The sequence below is a fragment of the Neomonachus schauinslandi genome, chromosome 6 (genome assembly GCF_002201575.2).
Source record: "Neomonachus schauinslandi chromosome 6, ASM220157v2, whole genome shotgun sequence".
NCBI lineage: Eukaryota > Metazoa > Chordata > Mammalia > Carnivora > Phocidae > Neomonachus > Neomonachus schauinslandi.
In genome coordinates, this window is record NC_058408.1 from 80,480,339 (window position 1) to 80,502,633 (window position 22,295).

At 42.2% G+C, this 22,295-nt stretch overlaps 1 protein-coding gene and 1 non-coding gene across 3 annotated transcripts in view; one reads left to right on the forward strand and one right to left on the reverse strand.

Annotated features, from left to right (window-relative positions):
- The window catches only part of MTR (5-methyltetrahydrofolate-homocysteine methyltransferase), a 94,480-nt gene extending 72,670 nt beyond the window's left edge, over positions 1-21,810 (reverse strand). For both annotated transcript variants that reach the window (XM_021696095.1, XM_021696094.1), the window contains exons 1-8: positions 21,777-21,810; positions 18,132-18,346; positions 13,869-13,958; positions 11,570-11,639; positions 9,714-9,806; positions 8,210-8,316; positions 6,675-6,734; positions 5,821-5,915 (exon numbers count right to left, since the gene is read on the reverse strand). In XM_021696095.1, coding sequence (XP_021551770.1) covers positions 5,821-5,915; positions 6,675-6,734; positions 8,210-8,316; positions 9,714-9,806; positions 11,570-11,639; positions 13,869-13,958; positions 18,132-18,346; positions 21,777-21,810 — 764 coding nt within the window. The remainder of the gene's footprint in view (positions 1-5,820; positions 5,916-6,674; positions 6,735-8,209; positions 8,317-9,713; positions 9,807-11,569; positions 11,640-13,868; positions 13,959-18,131; positions 18,347-21,776) is intronic.
- On the forward strand, positions 1,499-1,605 carry LOC123325187. The gene has a single exon (XR_006540292.1). It is a non-coding gene; the product is annotated as a U6 spliceosomal RNA (small nuclear RNA).
- Positions 21,811-22,295: the final 485 nt, after the last annotated feature.

The following is a 22,295-nucleotide window of genomic DNA, read 5'->3' on the forward strand; positions in this document are numbered from 1 at the left end:
AAAATCCTCAACAAAATATTAGCAAACCAAATTCAACAATACATTAAAAGGATCATACCATGATCAAGTGGGATTTATTCCAGGGATGCAACGATGGTCCAACATCTGCAAGTCAGCCAATGTGTGAGCAGAAAGAAACCTTAAAAACCACACGATCATCTCAAAAGATGTAGAAAAAGCATCTGCCGAAATTCAACATCCACTTATGTTAAAAACTCTCAACAAAGAGAGTATAGAGGGAACATACCTCAAGATTATAAAAACCATATATGGCAAACCTACAGCTAACATCATACTCAACGGTGAAAAGCTAAAGCTTTCCTTCTAAAACCAGAAAAGAAAAGGATGCCCACTCTCTCCACTTTATTCAACACGGTATCAGAAGTTCTAGCCACAGCAACTAGGCCAAAAGAAATAAAAGGCATTCTAATTAGAAAGAAGTAAAACACACTATTTGCAGATAATATGAACTATATAGAAAACCCTAAAGACTCCACTAAAAAAAATTGCTAGAACTAATAAATGAATTCAGTAAAGTTGCAGGACACAAAATTCATATACAAAAAAAATCCATTGCATGTCTATACACTAATAGCAAACTATCAGAAAGAGAAATTAAGAAAACAATCCCATACAATTGCATCAAAAAGAATAAAATACCTAGTAATAAATTTAACCAAGAGGTGAAAAACCAGGATACTGAAAACTGTAAGACACTGATGAAAAAAACTGAAGATGACACAAAGAAATGGAAAGATAACCATTCTCATGGAATAAAAGAATCCTGTGAAAATGTCCATAGTACCCAAAGCAATGTACAGATTCTACAGCAATCTACAGCACAATCCGTATCAAAATTCCAATGCATTTTTCATAGAACTAGAACAAATAATTCTAAAATGTATATGGAACCACAAAACCCTCAAAGCCAAAACAATTCTGAGAAAAAAAAGAAAACTGGAGATATCACATGCCTGGATTTCAGACCATACTACAAAGCTGTAGTCATCAAAATAGTATGGTGTTGGCCTAAAAACAGACACACAGATCAATGGAAGAAAAGAGAGCCCAGAAATAAATCCATGCATATACAGTCAATTAATTTACAATAAGAAAGGCAAGAATATGCACTGGGGAAAGGACAGTCTCTTCAATAAATGGTGCTGGGAAAATTGGACAGCCACATGCAAAAGAGTGAAACTGGATCCCTGTCTTACACCAGACACAGAAACAAACTCAAAATGGATTAAAGACTTGAATGTAAGAACGGAAACCATAAAACTCCCAAGAGAAAACATAGGCAGCAAGCTCCCTGATATCCATCTTAGTAATGTTTTTTTTGGGGGGGATCTGATTCCAAAGACAAGGGAAACAAAAACGAAAATAAACAATTGAGACCACATCAAACTAAAAAGCTTCTGCACAGTAAAGAAAACAATCAACAAAACTAAAAGGCAGCCTACAGAATAGGAGAAGATATCTGCAAATCATACATCTGGTGCTCGCTTCGGCAGCACATGTAATAAAAACAGAATGATACAGAGAAGATCAGCAGGGCCCCTGCGCAGGGATGACATGCAAATCATCTATCTGATAAGGGGTTGATATCCCAAATATATTAAGAACTCATGCAACTCCATAACAAAAAAATCCAATTAAGAAATGGACAGAAGATCTGAATAGATATTTTTCCAAAGAAGATACTCAATAGGCCCATGAAAAGATGCTCAACATCACTCATCATCAGGGAAATCCAAATCAAACCCCAATGAGAGATCACCTGACACCTGTCAGATTGGCCGGTATCAAAACGACAAGAAACAACAAATGCTGGGGAGGATGTGGAGAAAAGGGAACCTTTGTGCACTGTTGGTGGGAATGCAAACTGGTGCAGGCACTATAGGAAACAGCAGGAAGGTTCCTCAAAAAATTAAAGACAGAAATACCATATGACCCAGCAGTTCCACTACTGGGTATCTATCCAAAGAAAATAAAAACATTAATTCAAAAAAAATACATGTATCCCTATGTTCACTACAGCATTACTTACAATAGCCAATAAGGGTATGATGCTAAGTGAAATAAGTCAGACAGAGAGAGACAAACATCACATGATTTGACTTGCACGTGGAATTTAAAAAACAAAACAAACAAAATGAAACCCAGACTCACAGATACAGAGAACAGACTGATAGCTGCCAGAGGGGAGGGAGTTTGGGGGTGGAGGTAATATGGGTGCAAATCAAGAAGCACAAACTGGCAGTTACAAAAGAGTAAGTCACTGGGATGTCATGTACATCATGGGGAATATAGTCAGTAATACGGTGTTAACTTTGTATGCGGACAGACGATAACTAGATTTATTGTGGCAATCATTTTGCAATGTACACAAATGTCAAGCCACTATGTTGTACACCTGAAACTAGTATAATATTTTAAGGCAGTTATACCTCCATTTAAAGAAAAAAAAAAAAGACTGCACAGCTAAGTTACAAGCCTTGAATAGACCTGTTCGGTTGCACCAGTCTCCATTTGGAATGCTTTTACTCTTTTTTTTTTTTTTTTAATCTTGTGCTACTGTCATCCATACTCAACACCAGGTAATAAACTAAATTTTTTTTAAATCATCACATTATCATTAGAAAGGATCCTAGACTTTTTCTAAACTTCGTTCTGATCCTAACTCATCTGGTTCAATAGTAAGGTGGCTTCACGTCCTCATTTGCGGCATGAGAAAACAATGCCCAATCAGCAGTGAGGGTCAAGTGAAAGTAACATCAGTAATACGAAAACGTTTCATAAAAACGCAGTCCTTCTCCTGCTCTTTGCTCATTCTGACACATCCATCTGCCTCTGCCTAGCGAACTCTGGCTCATGCTTCAAAAACGAGCTCAAGTGTCACCTTCTCGACAGAGCCATCCTTGAATCTCGCAAGGACACCATTAATCCGTCCTCTGTCCGGCCAGATTTGTGTTCATACTTCTGTACAGCAGTTGATATTTTATATTTTAATTTACTTATGTATTTCTCCTAGGGTGGACTATTTCACATTTGCCTGTATTCCAAGGCACAGAGTAGGATTTCAATTAATGTTCAACGAATTAATAATAATAATAATAATAATAATATAAAGGCTCTGTCCCATTGTACTTTGTGAACATATGTACAGTTTGCGAGAATCACAAATCAGTAAGCGATAGTTTCTTACACACTTTGTTACATACTATCTGTTTACATATACACACATATGTGCATATACACATTATTTTAAAATTATCATATATTTGTTAACAGGACTCCTCTATACTGAGATCGACCCTTAGTACTGAACTAGAAAGAAAACCAGTAGGCACTACTCAGAGTTCTGAACCTGGAACAATATAAATAGGACCTGATACAATTCTCCAATTCCTGGGCTGCCTTCCATCCACCTATCTGCCCCTTCGGTCTGTAAGATTCCTAACAAATCAGAGACCAAATATATTCTCTCTGTGAATGGCCTACAGATGAATGTTGAAGACACAGAAAGAATTACAGGATAACAATAATAAAAAAAAAAAAAATGAAACCACTGAGAGGGTCAAAAGTTAGAATTCATTGCATGTTTGCTTAAGGAACAGAAATATAAATTTTTGAAACTCCATTAAAATATCATCCTTGGATTCCCGCCGGTGAGGCAGGGAGTGGGAGAACATCCTCTAAGGATGTCCTCTGGGAACAGTCAAGAAGACTAAAGAGCAACATGACACTTGGGGCAATGCAGGGGGTTTCATCTACACATCTAGGGGTTCCAACCAGATCACAAATTAAGACTCAGTAAAGGGGGTGGGGAAGAGAGCAAGAGAATAAAAGGAGGAATGCTCAAAATATATGAGGAAAGACAAAAAAAATCGAAAGTAAACTAGATAAGGTTTGTCCTCAGAGACCCCTACATTTTCCTATCCCCAGTTTTCCTGTTAAACATTTACTGTAGCCATCCTACATGCCAAGGACTCTGTTAAGCACTAGAGACATAAAGATGATGAAGAGATTGCTTTGGAAAAGCTCATAAGCTGTTAAGGGGTCAATCACAGTCCAGTTCAATACAGTTACTTTCTTAATTATCAGGCCCAGTCAAATGGATAACAATGCACTCTAAATTACAGCAGCTTTTAAGAAATCACACAACCGGGGCGCCTGGGTGGCTCAGTCGTTAAGCGTCTGCCTTCGGCTCAGGTCATGATCCCAGGGTCCTGGGATCGAGCCCCACATGGGGCTCCCTGCTCGGCGGGAAGCCTGCTTCTCCCTCTCCCTCTCCCACTCCCCCTGCTTGTGTTCCCTCTCTCGCTGTGTCTCTCTCTGTCAAATAAATAAATAAAATCTTTAAAAAAAAAAAAAAAGAAATCACACAACCACACTAACTCAACTGTAAGGCATGTCATGAAATTAGAAACATTAGAACATGAAAAAAAAAACAATATCAAATAACTGATAAAGAGTAGTAGAGCCCATGGCTGTGAGCATGCCCCTATGCTAGACCCACTACTGACTGCACGCTGGGCAAGTCACAACCTCCGAGCATCTCTGTCCCCTTCTCATCAAAATGAGGACATGAACAGCAGGGCCCAGCTCAAGGTGTTGTTGCTGGAATTAAAAGAAGTCAGTCACATAAAGCACTTAAATCAGCAAACTCAATAAATGCCTATTACTATTATTTTTACGGCAAAGACTATAATAAAGTAAACAGAGTGCTCTGAGGACATCAACCTGGGCTAGTCAGAGAGGGAGAGTTCCCTGGAAAAGACCCTGGAGAGGATTCTTAAAAGCTAACAAGGTGTGTGTGTGTGTGTGTGTGTATGTGTGTGTGTGTGCTGGGCGGGGACAGGCACAGCTTCCAGGAGGGAAGGAGCCAGGATCCAGCAGAGCATGACTCTGTGTGTGTGTGTGTGTGAGTGTGAGTGTGTTGGGCGGGGACAGGCACAGCTTCCAGGAAGGAAGGAGCCAGGATCCGGCAGAGCATGACTCCGTGTGTGTGTGTGTGTGTGTGTGTGTGTGTGTGTGTGTGTGTTGGGGGGTGGGGGAGGCAGGCACAGCTTTCAGGCAGGAAGATCAGTACATGTGTGGAAAAGGCACAGATGACAACAGTGTACACTCTTGGAGGTTTTGTTTCATTCATGGTATGTAATTTAAAACATTTCTGACAAGAAAAATAGAATGTAAAAGCCAGGTGAATTTTTTTTTAAGATTTATTTATTTTAAAGAGAGAGCACGAACAGGAGGGAAAGCGAGAATCTCAAGCAGACTCCCTGCTGAGTGTGGAGCCTGACGCGGGGCTTGATTCCAGGACCCTGAGATCAGGACTTGAGCAGAAACCAAGAGACGGACACTTAACTGACTGTGCCACCCAGGCGCCCCAAAGCCAAGTTAATTTTAAAGATAAAAATCTGAGCTTTAGAATTCCCACCTTATTCCAAGCTGGACTGCTTCTGTTTGCTCCATAAGCATGGAGATAAAACACTTTGCAAAGCCCTGCCCTAGGAATGTAAGCACTGTTTTTGTAGCATTACGACTGAGCCAAGCACAGCCTTAAATTGTGAGGGGCGCACTTACAAACAGCCAACCGTGTGCCTGATCCAAGGGGCAGGAGCACTTGCCCAGCCCCTCAAACTGACTCATTCAGGCAGGGGTCTTCTGACACCCTTAAGAAAAGTCTGAATGTACTTCCCAGAAATCCAACATCCCATGCGGGTGGTTCAGTGGAAATACGCAGCAGCGATTTTTGTTGCCATGAGAAAAGATCCCTCTAAAAGGAATGGGGTCAAGGAAAGAATGATCACTTACCAGAGTGGGTCTGCGTGAGACACACTGATGACAAATGCCTCTCCTGTCTGTCCGGAAAGAGTTCGCCCACTTTTATCAATAATTGTCCCTGAAATCTGAATTAACAAAGTAAACTCAGTCAACAACAGAGGCTCAAATTAAGAACACGGACACAAAGATGAAATAAAAACAGAAAACTGTTCTTTTACGAGGAAGGGGAGTGTGGAACTCTCCCACAGAAAGCACTTTTCATCATGGTCAGAAAGGACATGGGCAAAGGGATTGTGGGGAGGAGTCAGGAAGCCATAAACACAGAAAACAGGGAAAGTCACTGAGGCAAAAGCAATGACCAACAAAGCTTTAGAATTCACACATCCAGTCCCATCGCAGAAGGCTTTACCAGAGACCTCAGGCTGTCCTGGCTATTTCCCCTGCTTCGTCTAACACCCCTTGATTTGATTCTAGTCTTTTCCCACCAAGCAATCTTGGGACTCTCCCGGGGGTCTGTCTACTTGCAGGCTGGTGTCATCCAATCTGGGAATTTCAGTCAGCATGCAAGCCCACCTCTCCTGGGGCCCTATCAGAGGGAGTCCCGAAGCCTTTGACTTCAGGGGACCAATTCAGCCAGGCTTCTTTCGAATAGCCTGCCTTCCACCAGCCACTTCTGGGTTCACCTTCTTTGCATTTCCAGAGCTGAGACAGCTACTGGTTTACAGCTGCCAGTAGGAGGAAGGTGAACAGAGGAAGCTGAAGTGGGTGGTTCCTTAAAGATACTGCAGCTAGTTCTCCTATGCCAGGAAAACAAAAACCCTACCCTCAAGTTGACAGTATTAATAATAAAAGACAAAAATCATCATGCAAATTTTAGAACTTACAAAGATAGGCCGGGGGCGATATTCCTCTTCAAAAAGTGTTTGGAGTGCAAACAAGGCAGCCTGTCAGTGGGAAAAAGAACATCTTTATTTCTGAGAGACTGTGTCCCCGGTCAGTCTAACTGGCTGATGAGAATGCTCCCTTTTCCAAAACCTCTCTAGATGTGATCAACATTGCACACTCTGGGACAGACACGCATCCTCTCTGTAAGGTACGATACTGATACCCCTTTCTCGAGGAGAACACAGTACCTACTGAAACAAAACAGATGCTGGCTCAGAGTTTACTACAAACTAATATTTTCTCCAAAGAGGAGCTCAAGATCTATGCTCTTTCTTCCTTCTCCCAGTCAAAATTAAAAATAGATGAATAAGAATGCCTCCACCATCCACATCCTCACAGATACACGGGAGGTACAGAAATGAACAGCACACGCTGTTCCCGTGCAAATTAGAGTGAGCTCAGAATGGGCTGTGTAGGTACTAATGCTAAGTAACTCAGTGCATGCCCGTGATGCATTAAGTTCCAGGGAACATCTTCTCCTTCTTTTGATCACTGTATTTCCTGATTCCAAGACGTGCACATTTTCATCATTTGCTGAAGTCAGAATGCAACCTGTCTATAATGTATTCCTTTCATGGGGATGGTGGGTTTCTTTCGCACAGAAAGGTATTAAATCAACAACATGAGTTGTTGTTGTTGTTGTTGTTGTTTTTTTAAGAACTAGCCAAGTTGATCCTAAAGATCTTATGGAAAAGTAAATGAGGAAGAATAACCAGGAAAATTCTGGGGGAAAAACAGAGGGTGAGGGAAGTTAATGAAAGTCTACCAGTTATTCAAGAGGTATTTTAATCGCAATGGTACGGAAAATAGCAGGATAGGAGTGTGACATCAGACAGATGACTGGAATAGATTCTACCCAGATGCACTTCTGAATTTAGGGTGGTACACGATTCCTATCACTAGGAAATGGTAGGATATTTAATAGATGGTGTTAAGAAAACTAGGTAAACCTTAGAGAAAAAGAGTACCTAGTTAGATCTCTACCACATTCCTCACTCCAAAATAAATTTGACGCGTCATGGGGACAACCTGTCCCTCAATAATCGAAAGAATGTAATGTCACACTTTCCTCTACCTGCGTAGCATCTCTATCAGGACCCCCACGCCGGTAATAGCTGACCCAGGAAAGACCTTGATGCCCAGGGAATAGGAAAAGGAAGGATATTTAGTTTTCACTCCATACATTTACGTACATTTTAAATTTAGAACCATGTATATATATTTACTACATCTGCATATGTGCACCTAATTAATAGCTATATGTGTATTTACTTTCATAATTAAAAAAAATGCTTTTGAAAGTTAAAAAGATAATCTTTTGAGGTTTTTCTCATCCCACTGGCCTCAACTAGAAATGCTCAAAAATAGAATGGAACAGAAGACTTTTATTTAACTTTGACAATGGCTTCTCGCCCCACTGGGGGACTCATCACAGCCCCCACCCCAGCTGTCCCTTTCATCTCCCTTAACTCACCTTGGCATTAGCGGTATCAAAAATAGTTTCAATGAGTAAGATATCAACCCCACCATCCAGAAGCCCTTTGGCCTGCTCTTTGTATGCTTCAACGAGCTCATCAAATGCTGCAAAAAATAAATCGCATCCAGTCATAAAAATCCTCTCAATGATCAGGACATGCTATGTTCAGGCCTGGCACCTGTCAGCTAACTATTGCTGGTTTCTAATGCTTAATTTAAGGACATCACCTTTTGTGAGAAACCAAATAAAGAAATGGAGCATTGATGTTAATGAAACCTGTAGACTGAACACAGTCACTCCTAAACACTTACCACACAACCTCCACATCCCACGTATGAGCCAAGAATGAGTGAGTGAGCAGGTACATGGTTTAATGAGCCCTGTACCTTATTTTCAACACCTTCAAGGTACATCATTCTTCCTAGGAATGGTTTTAATCAGTCCAGTTAAGGGATGAGTGCGAGGAATAAGTAGAGAAACACATCACCCTGACTTGGAAAGATGGCAGGTCTAGTCACATTCTCTCACACTGGCTGTGGTAAAAGGCTTCAGTCCTGTGGACTTCACTCCTGCCTGAGAGAAAACCTGCCTTGAAGGGCAATTTCAGTCTGAAACCAAAGTGTTCAATCATTCCTGGGTACAATTTTTTTTAGAAACATCTTGAGTTGTCCATTTCCATTTGAGAGGTCATCCCTCTCCCCATTTACCTCCCAATGAAAAAAAGACAAAGACTTGGTTATTCAATAGGAAAACCCAAGTAGTACCTTTATGCTTGCTGTATACAGCACAAGAGAAAGGAAAACTTAGCCCCTCGTGGTCATGCCTGGATCAAAGAGGGCATCGATCACGCATAAGCCCAGTATGAGCAACCCCTAGTGAAGAACTATGATATCAGCACATGGAAAGTTCTATAACCAAAAACCTACAAACCATACTTGCCTGAACTTGTCATCTACACAAAATTCTTCACCATACAAAGTATCAGTACTATTCAGCTAAGTTTAATTCTTTTTGTATTTCATTGTCTTGATGCTTAAGAAATTGACCTAGATATCTAGATTTTTTCATGAAATCTCAATGTAAGTATGTTTCTATACATTAGTTTATAATGTCAACAATGCTAGTATGTTTATATAGTTTGGAGTGATTTCTGACATAAAATGGGGGCCCAGTGGGTTATCCCATAATAGACCAAGGCCTAGTGTCCATATTTGCTCAACTTCTCAGTTTAAAGCTTTCTCTTGATTAGTTTCCTTTCCTCAGGTGATAAAGAAGCATGATCACAATACCATGTACATTTGAAATAATAAAAGTAGTAATAATAACAAGATCTTTTTATTTAGATGTTTACTACATTCCAGGGACCATTATAAGCCCTTTATGTCCATTAAGTCACAATAACCCTGAGGAAGAGCCTATTATTGGTCCCATTTTACAGATTTTAAGATCACTGAAACACAGACGTACTTGCAGGAGGTCAAAGATTATTTACAATACTCACTAATGTTCCTGTAATCTGGTCTCTCCACAGACGGGGACACAGACAGTGTCTTATTAGTTGGACCCAGAGCTCCTGCCACAAACCTCTTAATTCCTTTGGGAAAAGAAAACCAAATGTAAAAATCTCTAAAGAGCTTGACCTTTTTGTTGTGACTCAATAGGCCATAAGATTTTCCCCTAGAACATAGGTCTATAATCCTTTATCCACAACTCGGAAATACAAGAGCACAGATTATTTTCTTAATTCATTTGACAAGAAAACGACTTCTCCTGGACCAACAAGAGGCTCTTTAAAGTCTTTATCACACTCAGTGAGACAATGCACAGATTTGACTGCAAATGTGTATCCGAGGATAGGAGCTATCCCGGACCCCACCGGGAAAATTATGAAATACAGGGATGTATACAGCTGATTGCCACGCCAATCCAAAAGACTCCGAATTCTCACCTATCGGGCTTCAAAGCGTTTCAGTAACTCTTTTTTATCTCCACAGCCGTGTTTGGATAAATTACCTCCCCTTACTCTTAAGGAATCTTGAAGGTCCTGAACCTAACACAGATTCTACAAAAGCTCCTCACAGTAGTGTTCAACTTGAAATGCTCTCCAGTATCGGGCTGCAGGCCCTTCACTGGGGGGAGACTATTAGATCAGGATTAACAATTATAAAGCCTAAAATTAAAATATGAAACTGGTCAAATCTTACTGTAAGCACTCTTTTAATAATTCTTTAATAACCTTTCCTCCGGGCTAGAGTCCAGGTGCTTCTAAAAGAGCCTCAAAAGTTAGGTTCATCTACATGTCATAACTGAAGCCGGGGGAACACGGCCCATCACCTTTGGTGATGGTAACCACTCAGTAACCTGGGTTACGCTTTACAACTTAAGTGGTGAAGATTACCAACGAGTTGATAACCCAGCCTTTGAACAGGTTACCTTGCCCAAAGCTGAACAATAATGTGCGTATAAGAAAAATGTCCTTATCTTTCCCTGCTTTCGCTGGTTTCACATTCTCTGACCCGCGACTCTGTTGGGGTAACAGTCTATGCACATCCGTGGATTTAAACACTATCTCCCAGAGGCAGAGTTCCCATAAATTGCTTCGGTCTTTCTTCATTAGTATGCTGTGCCTCACTTCCTAGCAATTTTGCTTTATATTTTCCCCTGTTGGCAATAATTTTACATTTCCAAATCTTAAGGGGCTCCATATATTTCTTCTATTCCTTTCCCTCCCTCAGAGCCTCCCCACCAGCTGGCGCCCAAGTCATGTTATGGCAGCCAGCCAGGAGGGTAGTTATTTCAAGAGGCTGCTTTTCACGTTCCAGCAAGGCTGAGTCTCATACCACACTCCTGTGTGTGCTGCACAGAGCCTTCAAGGACATTAGGGATAGGACACAGAACATGCTCAAAAGGCAATGGCTCTTCACCTACAGAAGCCAATCACAAGGACGATGGTAGCTTCAAAGATATTTGAGAACATCAAATATCTTAATGTTAACCGACATAACCAGAGCAGGCAACTGTCACCTGAATGTGCTTCCAAAAGGAGAAAAATCACCTTAGCTGTAAACATGCGAAGAAGCTATAACTATGAAAAGAAAAAGTAGCTATAGCTACAAAGTGAAGCTGGAACCCGCAGTAGAGGAAACCCCAAGCCCAAAACCCAGGGTGACAGAATCAATTCAGAGAGACCGGGGAGGGCTTGATTATGAAACTGCAAAGAAGTCACCTACCCACAGGTACGAAACAGCATCTGAAGTGTTGCTGGTGGGCCACTTGTCATGGAAGGGAAAAGCGCAATGATGACAGCGCATGATAGCTGCGACTCTCAAAGGAGCCATCCTTGCAGCCGTGCCTTACCTGTCTGGAGAGACACCTCCTCGGCTGCCTTTCTGGCCACCCCCGCAGAGCACTTGTTCATCTGGTAGGCCTACACATCAACACAAACGTTAGCTAGCACTTCTCTCCCTCCACCCAATAAATTAGGGATTCGTGACCTTATAAAACCCAGTTTTTTATGTCGAGTAAAGGACATAAAAAAGGACACTTGGGTTGATTCCACCTTTTGGTGATTGCGAACAGTGTGGCTGTGAACATGGGTGTACAGAAAATGTCGAGTGAATTAATAGGAGGTCTGAGCGAAATCTTAGCCAAGAAGGAAGCAGGAGAGCCAAGAGTCCTTGAGAACCACTCTGAGCTTCTTCCCCTTAGCCATGAGCTAACTATTAGAAAAAGGGCAATCTCTTGGACATCTGGTATGTCAAAGAGTAAGCTGATGCAGTTAAATCCTCTGCGAATCAGAGAAAGCACAGGAATGGAAAAAGCACAGGCTTCAGAGACAGGAGACGGGGGTTCGAGGACCAGCTCTCTCAGGGCCTGCCTGGGCAGTTCCCTTAGCCACTTCTCCGGGCCCTGACTTCCTTCTCTATACAGTGGTTGTACTCAGGGGTTCCGAACTTTTCGCAGATTATTAGCCTCTTTAGAATTTGGTAAAGGGCCATGAACCCCCTCACTAGGAAATAAAAAGTATGCACATACACACAAAATAATGCCTACAATTTAAAGAGGTTCATAGGCCTGCTGAAACCCTTTCCCAGAACAGGTTAGAAGGTGCTAGACTTGTGGTCTTCATGAGCCCTTCTCAGATCCTATGCACCGTGGTAATTAAGAAACCAGAATATCCTAAAATAGGGGTTGGCAAACTCTATAGGTCCCAGGGCAAATCTAGCCTAGGCCAGTTTTATAAATAAAGTTTTACTGGGATACAATCAAGCTCATTCGTTTGCATATTGTTTACTGTTGCTCTTGCACTATAATAACAGAGTTGAGTGGTTGCTGTATATGGCCCACAAAGCCTAAAATATTCACTTATCTGGCCCTTTACAGAAAAAGTTTGCCAACTCCTGCCCTAAATCACACAAAACTAATCATTTTCCCTTGATAACCCAAAAGACGCGAGATCTCACAAAGTCCCAACATCATGAGAGAAATCAGTGTTGCATGAAAACAGAGGCATGCGTCGGGAAAAATCCCACACAGACGTGGGTACGGCAGCATCTACTATGTACTCCCATCATCCACATTTTACAAAATTTGAAAAAGGAGCATCATATTGATTAAAAAGAAACCAGATCCTTCACCCCACACCCACTAGGATGGCTACTATCAAAAAAAAAAACAAAATGAAAAAACAGAAGATAACAAGTGTCAATAAAGCCGTACAAAACTTGGAATCCTTGCATACTGCTGGTGGGAATATAAAATGGTGCAGCCAATGTGGAAAACAGTATGGTGGTTTCTCAAAAAAGGCAACAGAATTACCACTTCTGAGTATATATTCAAAGGAAATGAAAGCAGGGATGCAAACATTTTCTGTACACCCATGTTCACAGCCACACTGTTCACAATCACCAAAAGGTGGAATCAACCCAAGTGTCCCTAACAAACGAATGGATAAACAAAATGTAATACACACACACACACACACATACATACAGGGGAGCATTATGCAGCCTTAAAAAGGAAATTCTGACACTTGCTACAACATGAGTGAACGTTAAGCTAAGAGTCATAAAAGGACAAAAACTGTACGAGTCCATTTACGTGGGGTACCTAGAGGAGTCAAATTCATAGAGAAAGAAAGTACAGGGGTGGTTTCTGGGGCCCAGGGGGGTGAGGGGAGGACGGGGAGTTACTGAATGTAATGCGTACAGAGCTTCAGTTTTACAAGATGACAAGAGTTCTGGAGATGGATGGTGGTGCTGGCTGCATAGCAACATGAATATATTTAATCCCACTGAACCATACACTTAAAAATGGCTAAGATGGTCAATTTTATGTTACACGTGTTTTGCCACAATTAAAAAAAAAAAACCTGCCACCCAGGGCATAAAAAGGGTGCACACACAGCTGATCATTGTGCCTTTATCAGCAGCCACTGCTTAATAAGTATCATTTTTACCTGATTACTTGCCCATAAAAGAAATCAGTTAGAAATGAATGGTCTGCTGTGTTCATAAGCAGAGAGATTCAAAGCGTTTTCCCAGTCTGACCACAGGCATCAGCTTGACGCTGCAGCGTCTGATGGTTTTCTCACCAGCAACTATCAAGGCAGTAAATGCCCAGAAACATCTTAGTTTGAGAACAAGGGCATTCTTACCAAGTGTTCAAGGCCATAGTCTGCTTGGGCAATGTGAGTGCTGCTAAAAGTGTTTGTTTCGATGATATCTGCCCCAGCCAGCAAGTAATCCTGCAACGAGATAGCAATGTCAGTGCTCGGAGTTTCAAAGCCCCTGTCGCCCAACAATAAACACATCTGTTCATCCCCACCAAACACCTTGTGACTGCTCCCTAAGCGCAGGCCCTGCACTAGAGGCCAGAGATGCAAAAAGATGCAAGGATTTCAGAGAGAGGAATGTGGTATAAATAAACAAACGCAGAGCTTGAATTCAGACACAGTTCACATGCTAAGCTGGGTGAATGGAATCAAGTTCCTTAAACCCTGAGTTCCAGTTTCTCATGGAAAGTACTAGAACCCAGCTCCATGGCATGGCTGTGTGATGACACAAGTTCTGACCCAGGATGGCGCGCTCCAGCCTCAGCACAATTTGATCCCCACTGGCAACGGCTCTACGTCTGAGAGCCCAGTCCTGCCCGTAATTGTTTCAGTCTCTCTCTCTGCGGGTCCCTCTGAGCCAGATCAGCACTCCTTCTAGAACCCTGAGGATCTCGGTGCCTTCCTATCCTCCCTGTTCGAAACCCATCTTCCTCATTTCACTCTTTGGACGACACCTCCACAACCTCAGTGCGATGAACACTCTGGAATCCCTCAACTCCCTTGATTTTCCAATAGTGACTAAACCCAACCCCTCCCCAACTGATGAACACCTGTTTACAAAATAGCTGGGAAATGAAAACCAAGATTTACACATATTTATAATAAGTCACAAACATCCTAAATATCCACCACTGGAAAAAACTAAATAAGCTAGAATGTATCCATTTTATAACATGCTTTGTGGCAGTTAAAAACATTGTGTATAGCTACATATACTGACATGGAAAGATCTCCAAAAATATTGAGTAGAAACCAAAATTGATTGATATGTAAAATGGGACACCATTAAGTGTAAAGCATACATGTATACAACAGTATGAGTTTTCTACAGGTAAATATGTATACACATATACATATGCACATATATATGCGTACGCATATGTATGCATATATATGTAAATGCGTAACAAAGAAATCTGGAAAGACATACAGCAATTAATGTAAATGGTTATCTCAGGAGAAAAAATAGAAATTTGGAGTAGTGGTCAAAAGTGAATTTATTCTCATCTATGGGTTTTGTTTTATGAGAGCAAATTAAATTAAAAGAAAAAGAACAAGAAAAACTGGAAACAACATTAAAGCTTAGGAATAAGTGAATTAGTTAAGTAATTAATAATATATACATAGAATACATTATGAAGTTATTAAACCATGTTTCAGAATATTTAATGCTCATGTATACAGATAAAAATACAAATTATAAAATAGTACAAAGGAATATAATTAAAATTTAATTTTTAAAATCCCAGTATAAATACTAGATTAAAATGTAAGTTAAAATATGTGAATGGATAGTAGTTATGTCTTGGTATTGATATGTCCTGGTTTTGATTTTCTCTTTTATGATTTTCTTTTTTTTTTTTTTTCTAAGATTTTATTTATTTATTTGTCAAAGAGATAGAGAGAGCACAAGCAGGGGGAGCAGCAGGGTAGAGGGAGAGGGAGAAGCAGGCTCCCCACTCAGCAGGGAGCCCGATGTGGGGCTTGATCCCAGGACACTGAAATCATGACCTGAGCCGAAGGCAGATGTTTAACCATCTGAGCCACCCAGGCATCCCTCTTTTATTATCTACTTTTTTTTTAAGCAATAAACATGTTTTGTCTTTACAATTAGGGAAAAAAATTTCTACGTTCACAGTTTTCTCCAATTTTGTGTAGATTTGAAAATTTCCACACTGTATAGTTTTCTACAGGTAAGTATGTAGGGATTTCTTCTAGCTCTTCATCCTCTCTCTGTGCCTTTTCTCCTGGCTCAATATCCTCACTTGGGGACTCCAGGCAGGACGTCCCTCTATTCCAAACCTATTCCAAACCTATTCTTGCCAATTTCCAAACCTATTCTTGCCAGTTTAAAAAACGTGTGATCTGAGGCACGCTACTGAATTTCTTTACTCCTCACTTCTCTCATGGAGAACGCTGTCAGGAGTCAAGGAGGACGTGAAGGACAGCATTTGTAGATGCTAACAGAGGCTCTGACTTCTGTCTCCTGAGAGAGCTGCTATGGGCTAGCAATGCCTGAGGTGCTCACCCGCACTCCCTGCGGACAGCTCCCACACACGTTTCCCTGGGCAGAGCCCAAGGTGTGGTGACACCAGCCCTTGTGGTATGTCAGCAACAACCATGGGAACTTTTGGGAGAAAAAGGTATATTACTCACAAGTCCTGGAGGGTACAGGTATGCCCAGGGCCATGCTTCAAAGGGCGAGGGCAGATGGGCGGTGGGGGTGCTGAGCACAGACATGGGGTTCTGCCTTCTTGGGGGGTACAAGGATGGGGCACCTAGGGTTTCACAGTTTCACTCTTTACTGCTGAATTTAAAACGGAAGAGTGGGGATCAGGGTGTGGAAAGGGAAAAATGAGAACCGTCAGTTGTCTGGGTCATCCAGGTCTCCCCAAGAGTGGAACTCATGGGTGGGAGCAGCCTGCTATCTAGTTGTTCAGCAAGTAGCAGCGTCATGTTTAATACAAGAGATGTCTCTGAAATGGATATCTTGGCAATCCAAAGCCTGATGTCAGGCATTTACATTACCACCAAAGCAGCTTACTGTCAGGCACCTACATTACAAATATAACTTGGACATTCCATTAAAATTAAACACCAGGGGATCTGATCTGTGGTCACTAGCTCCACTAGAAATAGCCACGTGTGAAAAAAACACAGTCTGTTTACCTTCTTCATCCATGAACACGACATGCTCTCCATATCTCCAGCTAGTAAATGTGCCCCCAGAAATGGGACACCCAGGTATACTTTATTGTATTTACAGCCATTTTTGTTTCATGTACCTATCATGGGAACCTCATTGTTCCATCTAGATGCCTACCTAATACACAGGGCAAGGATTCTTTCCTCTATTGAGTGCCTCCTATATGGGAGGCACCCGGGTGGCTCAGTCATTAAGCATCTGCCTACGGCCCAGGTCATGATCCCAGGGTCCTCGGATCGAGCCCTACGTCAGGCTCCTTGCTCATCGGGGAGCCTGCTTCTGCTTCTCCCTCTCCCTCTGCCTCTGCCTGCCACTCCCTGTTTGTGCTCTCTCTAATAAATAATTTTTTTTTTATAAAAAAAGCGTATTTGTAACCATACCAAGCAATTCATACCCATGATGACATTCCCAATCGACTAGGATTTTATAATAGGATTTAACTACATATTCTCAAGGCCTAGCAGAAACACTTAGTTACCATTCTTCTGGCAGAACCACACCTTTTCAAGGACCAATTTTCAATCTTCTAGGACCTAGAATTCCCATTATGAGCAAAGGAAAGGCATTCTTAGCTTTTCTTCAAATGAACGCCATTCTGCATGTAACCTAAAACAAAGTCTTGACCACGCAAGAGAATGATCCCTTCCATTCCCGATGGATCATTTAATCACAAAGTGATTTGTTTAAATGACTTTTTTTTTTCCTTAAGAAGAGTGTGAACACATCTACAGCAATGCCCTTCTCCAGAAAATAAAACTTTCTCACTTCACTGGTAAATACACTTTGTCCTAACTGAATCCAGACCAGGAAAACAGATTCAATCACCTCAATATCTCTTCTGGTTGTAATTCTATGAAATTATGATGATAACCTATCAAACAATTTCGTTCTGTGTTTATTTCTAAATTTTAAAAACCTACCGCCCCCAGTTCCTCATTTCTTTATGCCGGCTAACCGTTTTTATTGGAGACAGAAAAATGGAATGAAAGAACGTAGGATTTCAAGTGAGGAAGTCTCCCTAACATTAGGCTCTGGGAGTCTCAACTTCCAAATCTTCAAAATGAGAATAACCACCACCTTTTGGTTTTTCTTTATCGGGACTATTGTGGTGACTTAGGTAAAGTAGTGTATGTGAAAAGCCCAATTTGCCCAAGATTTTTATGGTCTTTCACTGGAGTTTAACTGTCTCGAAGGCAGACAAACTACCTTTCTCATCTCCTTATCCTGAATGTTCATCACAGTGCAAGACCTTAATCGTGTGCCCAACGCCTTCTTTGTGAACAAATCACCTCTTTCTTCTGTACCTTCTAGAGCCCTCAATATGCGGAGCGGCTTATAGGATAATGGACTGAGAACAGGAGACACGGCGGATACTATACCTTATGGATTTGGTAAATGACACTGGGTTGCGTTATACTTAAAATGTCGTTGTTGCCTTTCAGCGGCCTGGCGTGATCTTGAAATTCGTGACCTCGGAAGTCTTCTTCACTTAGCTTATGCCGCTGAATCATGGTCCCCATCCCTCCATCCAGCACCATGATCCTCTCCCGCAGAATGGCTTCAATCTCATCCTGCAGGCTTTTCTTCACACCTGCTTCAAAGAAAGTGAAAAATCTGACTTTCAAAACCAGGGGGAAAAGATGTGTGGAAAAGGTTTCTAAGAACTACTGGAAAGCCACAGAAACTATGGTGATTGGAGTCCCTGAAAATTCCTAACATGGAGCCTCCTCCTTGGTCAGCTTTTCTTGGCTACCCTCAACACAGCCCACATCTACTGTCCCAGACCTGCTCTCTTTTAGCTCCAAATCCTTCTCCCTCTGTAGGAGATTCTACCTAATCCCATTCAAAGAAGTCTTCTATTGGGAGCTCCAAAATTCACCCCACCCTCCACCTCATAATCCTCTTACAGCTTGGCTTACGCTACTTTCCTTCTCTCTGCACTTAGGGAAGATTCGCACGTCTGTACACACTGCAGGTCTGTCTGTACCCACTGCAGGTCTGACGGTGAAAAGCATGCCTCTATTCCTCCTCCCATTTTCATAAAAAATCTAAGCACTTTCCCATGGGGTCCCTATGGTATTCACTTCTCAATCCAGAAATATAAACTATTTTTGGTCTTTAAGACAGTTTAGTATTTACCATAAAACAACCTCGCCCCCACATATACAAGTTCTGAGATCTTGTGAAAGGAGTCATCATATATGCAAGAAATCAAAGCTTTTTTTTTTAAACTCTAAACAAAACATCTGATTTTTTATTAGAAATTTGACAAACATATTCTATAATTTATGTGGAAGACTAAAAGTCCAGAAAAGGCTAAGTTAACTTTGAAAAAGTAGAAAGAGGTTATTTGACCCACTAAATATTATAACATACCATAAAACTATATTCCCATGAAAAAGGAAAAATAAAATATAGTATATCTTCCTTACTTAGAATAGAGAAAGAATTAAGTCTCAAAAAGCCCAACCTATAATATTAAAAAAAAAGATGAATTTGATTCCATAAAAACTAAGGATTCCTATGAAATGAAAGTTACCATAAACAAAAATAATAAAAAGATTATGGATTGGGGGAAGATTTTGCAATGTCTAAAACTCAAAGGGACTAACAGCTATAATGCACAAGGAACCCCTACAAAGATACGAATAGTCAAGGAAGAAGAAAATAATACCCGGCAACTATATGAAGAGATGCTCAAACTCATGAGCGAAGACGTGAATTAAAACAAGATGATACGCATTTGCACCCAGTAGATGGACAATAATTAGAAAACTGGATAATGCCAAAGAAAACCTGAACCCTCCAGGATGCTTGCTGGACAGAGCCATTCTGGAGAGCAGCCTAGCAGAACTTGGTAAAAATTAAGTATGCGGAAAACCCAGCAATCTCAATCCCAGGTGTATTTCCCAAACAAAATCTCAGATTGATCCGTCAGTAACACCGAAGAGGATGTTTGTAGGAGTGGCACGTTGGAGACAATGTTGGGAAATGGCCAAGTAAAATGTGGTGGATACTGGTGGGGAACACTGCACTGCTATACGATAACGATGGAATACTGAGCGAAAGGGTCAGAAATCGTCAACTTACCAAGATACTATTTACATAAATTAAAAATACACAGACTAGAGTACAAGGAAACGTATGAATACATAGCAATATGGGAAACAGGCCACCTGTGGGAGCAAGAGAACTGTGAACAGAAAATGAGATTAAGGGCGCCTGGGTGGCTCAGTTGTTAAGCGTCTGCCTTCAGCTCAGGTCATGATCCCAGGGTCCTGGGACTGAGTCCCACATCGGGCTCCCTGCTCGGCAGGAAGCCTGCTTCTCCTTCTCCCACTCCCCCTGCTTGTGTTCCTGCTCTCGCTATCTCTCTGTCAAATAAATAAATAAAATCTTTAAAAAAAAATGAGATTAAATGGGATACATAATAAAATGGGAATTGCATGCATTGGATACAAAACTCCCCTCCAACTGAGGCCCTTAAAAATCCCCTGCTTCTACATCATCCACATGCTTATTTATCCTTTAGGAGATAAGATTTCCCTTCTAGAGAAACTAAGAGGTCTTCCTGCCGGATTTGTTGGTTTAAGTGTTCACTGTTCTTATCCTCATGTATTCCCCAAGCTTTTCCAGTAGGGGGTTATCATTCACTGGCTTCTAATCACTGCTGCCCCTCCAGAACCTTCTCATAAGGGTAAGCCACCTTAGCAATTATCCTTTCCCTTGGTAAGGTGAGCAGTCACTGAGATCTTCCATGAAGAACAATGATAACCTAAACACCCTCATATTTATCTATATTCGGTTCATCGCATACCGAACATTCTGTACAGTTTACTCCTGACTAATCAGGTTCTTAACAGAGCAGATTCTCCCCAACATCTCTCACAGTGAAAACAAAAATATATAGCTCTGCATTTCCCCCATTTAGCCAAGGCATTCTGCTGCTGATAAATTTAGATGAAAGGGAAATCACATATTTCCTTTTTTAATTAAATGGAAAGGCAAGAAGTCATGAAGCAGAGATATTATTCAAAGAACTATATGATCTGCCTCTCTACCTCTTCTTTTATAGCAACAGTGATAAAATGTTTCACAGTCACCTTTCCACTGGTTTCAAGAACAATTTTGCCAGTCCCACATCAGAACCCTAGAATCAACAGGGTCACTGGCTCACCTCTGATAAATTTCCTTCTGAGTTATGAATTCAATATTCACCCCCTGCCAAGCTGAACACCCTCATTCCCCCACAGCCAGCTATACTCTGTCTACTTAGGACTGGTTCTCTTCTTTCTACTTTTCCTACCTCATACCTCACATGTTTTTATGGGTATGTTTGACCACAGATTTTAACCAGGGATGACCTTAGAAGCCCAGATCTCATTATAAAGCTGAAATTATTGTCAGTTCTTAAGCCAAACTCGTTTTTTCTCATTAATCTCAGAGCCATCCACATCAGAATCACTTGAGATTGCTACTCCGCATCACGACTCACTGCTCATTTTACACAGTGATTCTATGCCACTGGAGTTTGCAGAACGACTGCTCTAACCCTGGAAAAGAAACGTTTCCTGTAAGTTTTAAATAGTTCTCTGGGTTTCCTTATCCGTCCCTCAACACGTGAACTTTTTCTGTATGAGCACAGCAGGTGCTCAATAAATATGTATTGAATTGAGAACGTTAACTCGGGCAAAACTTTCATTGCGCCCCGCTGGAATACGTTGCACCGAACTGCAAAGTTACTTTGACATGAAGAGGTGTTTCGGGCGCGCGGGGAGAGAGCAGTGCCTCGTGGCTGCTGATGGTCTGTCTGTCTGGGGAGGAAGGGGTGCAGGTGGGGAAGGAATCCAGCAGAACAACGTGGAACCTCCCGGCTCCTCCGCCAGTTCAAAGGTGCCGCCCTCCCGCCCGCGAGGAAACCTGGCGCGCGTCTCCAGGTGGCGAGGAAAATTACCCCAGGGATTAGGAGCCCACAACAGGAGTCAATAAACAACCCAACCGCGGAGAGCGGGTGGCAGCGTTACCGGAAGGCGTCAGCTCTGGCAGCGCGGGTGACATGCCGCCGAGTCTCCTCCTCCACAGGCCAGGGGCGAAGCCGGGAAGTCGCACTCTGCACAGGAGGACAGGGCCAAGAGCGACGCCAGGCAGCACCGGCCTCAGAGGCCCAGGTCGCTGGGGGCACCGAGGGCCCCGGAGCCCGCGGCGCCCGGGGCCTTCCGCGCACCGCACGCCGCGCGGGGGACCTCCCGCGGGACCTGGGCGCGGCGTGGGGATGACAGGCGCGCCCTCGGCCGCTACAACGCTCGAACACGTGCTTTCTTCCCGGTCACCCGGCCTCTCCTCGGCGCGGGGCTGGCGGCCACACACGCGCGACCCGAAGTCGGGTCGCGGGAAAGGCGCAGACTGGACCCGAAGAGGAGGACGACGTGGCGCCCGGGACGCGGGACCGAGGATCTCAGCCCCTAGGGCTTTGGGACACCTTACAACGTTAGTTTCTCCGCTCAATCTAGCCTCTGCATGGGAGGTCCTGCCCCTTCCGGCCT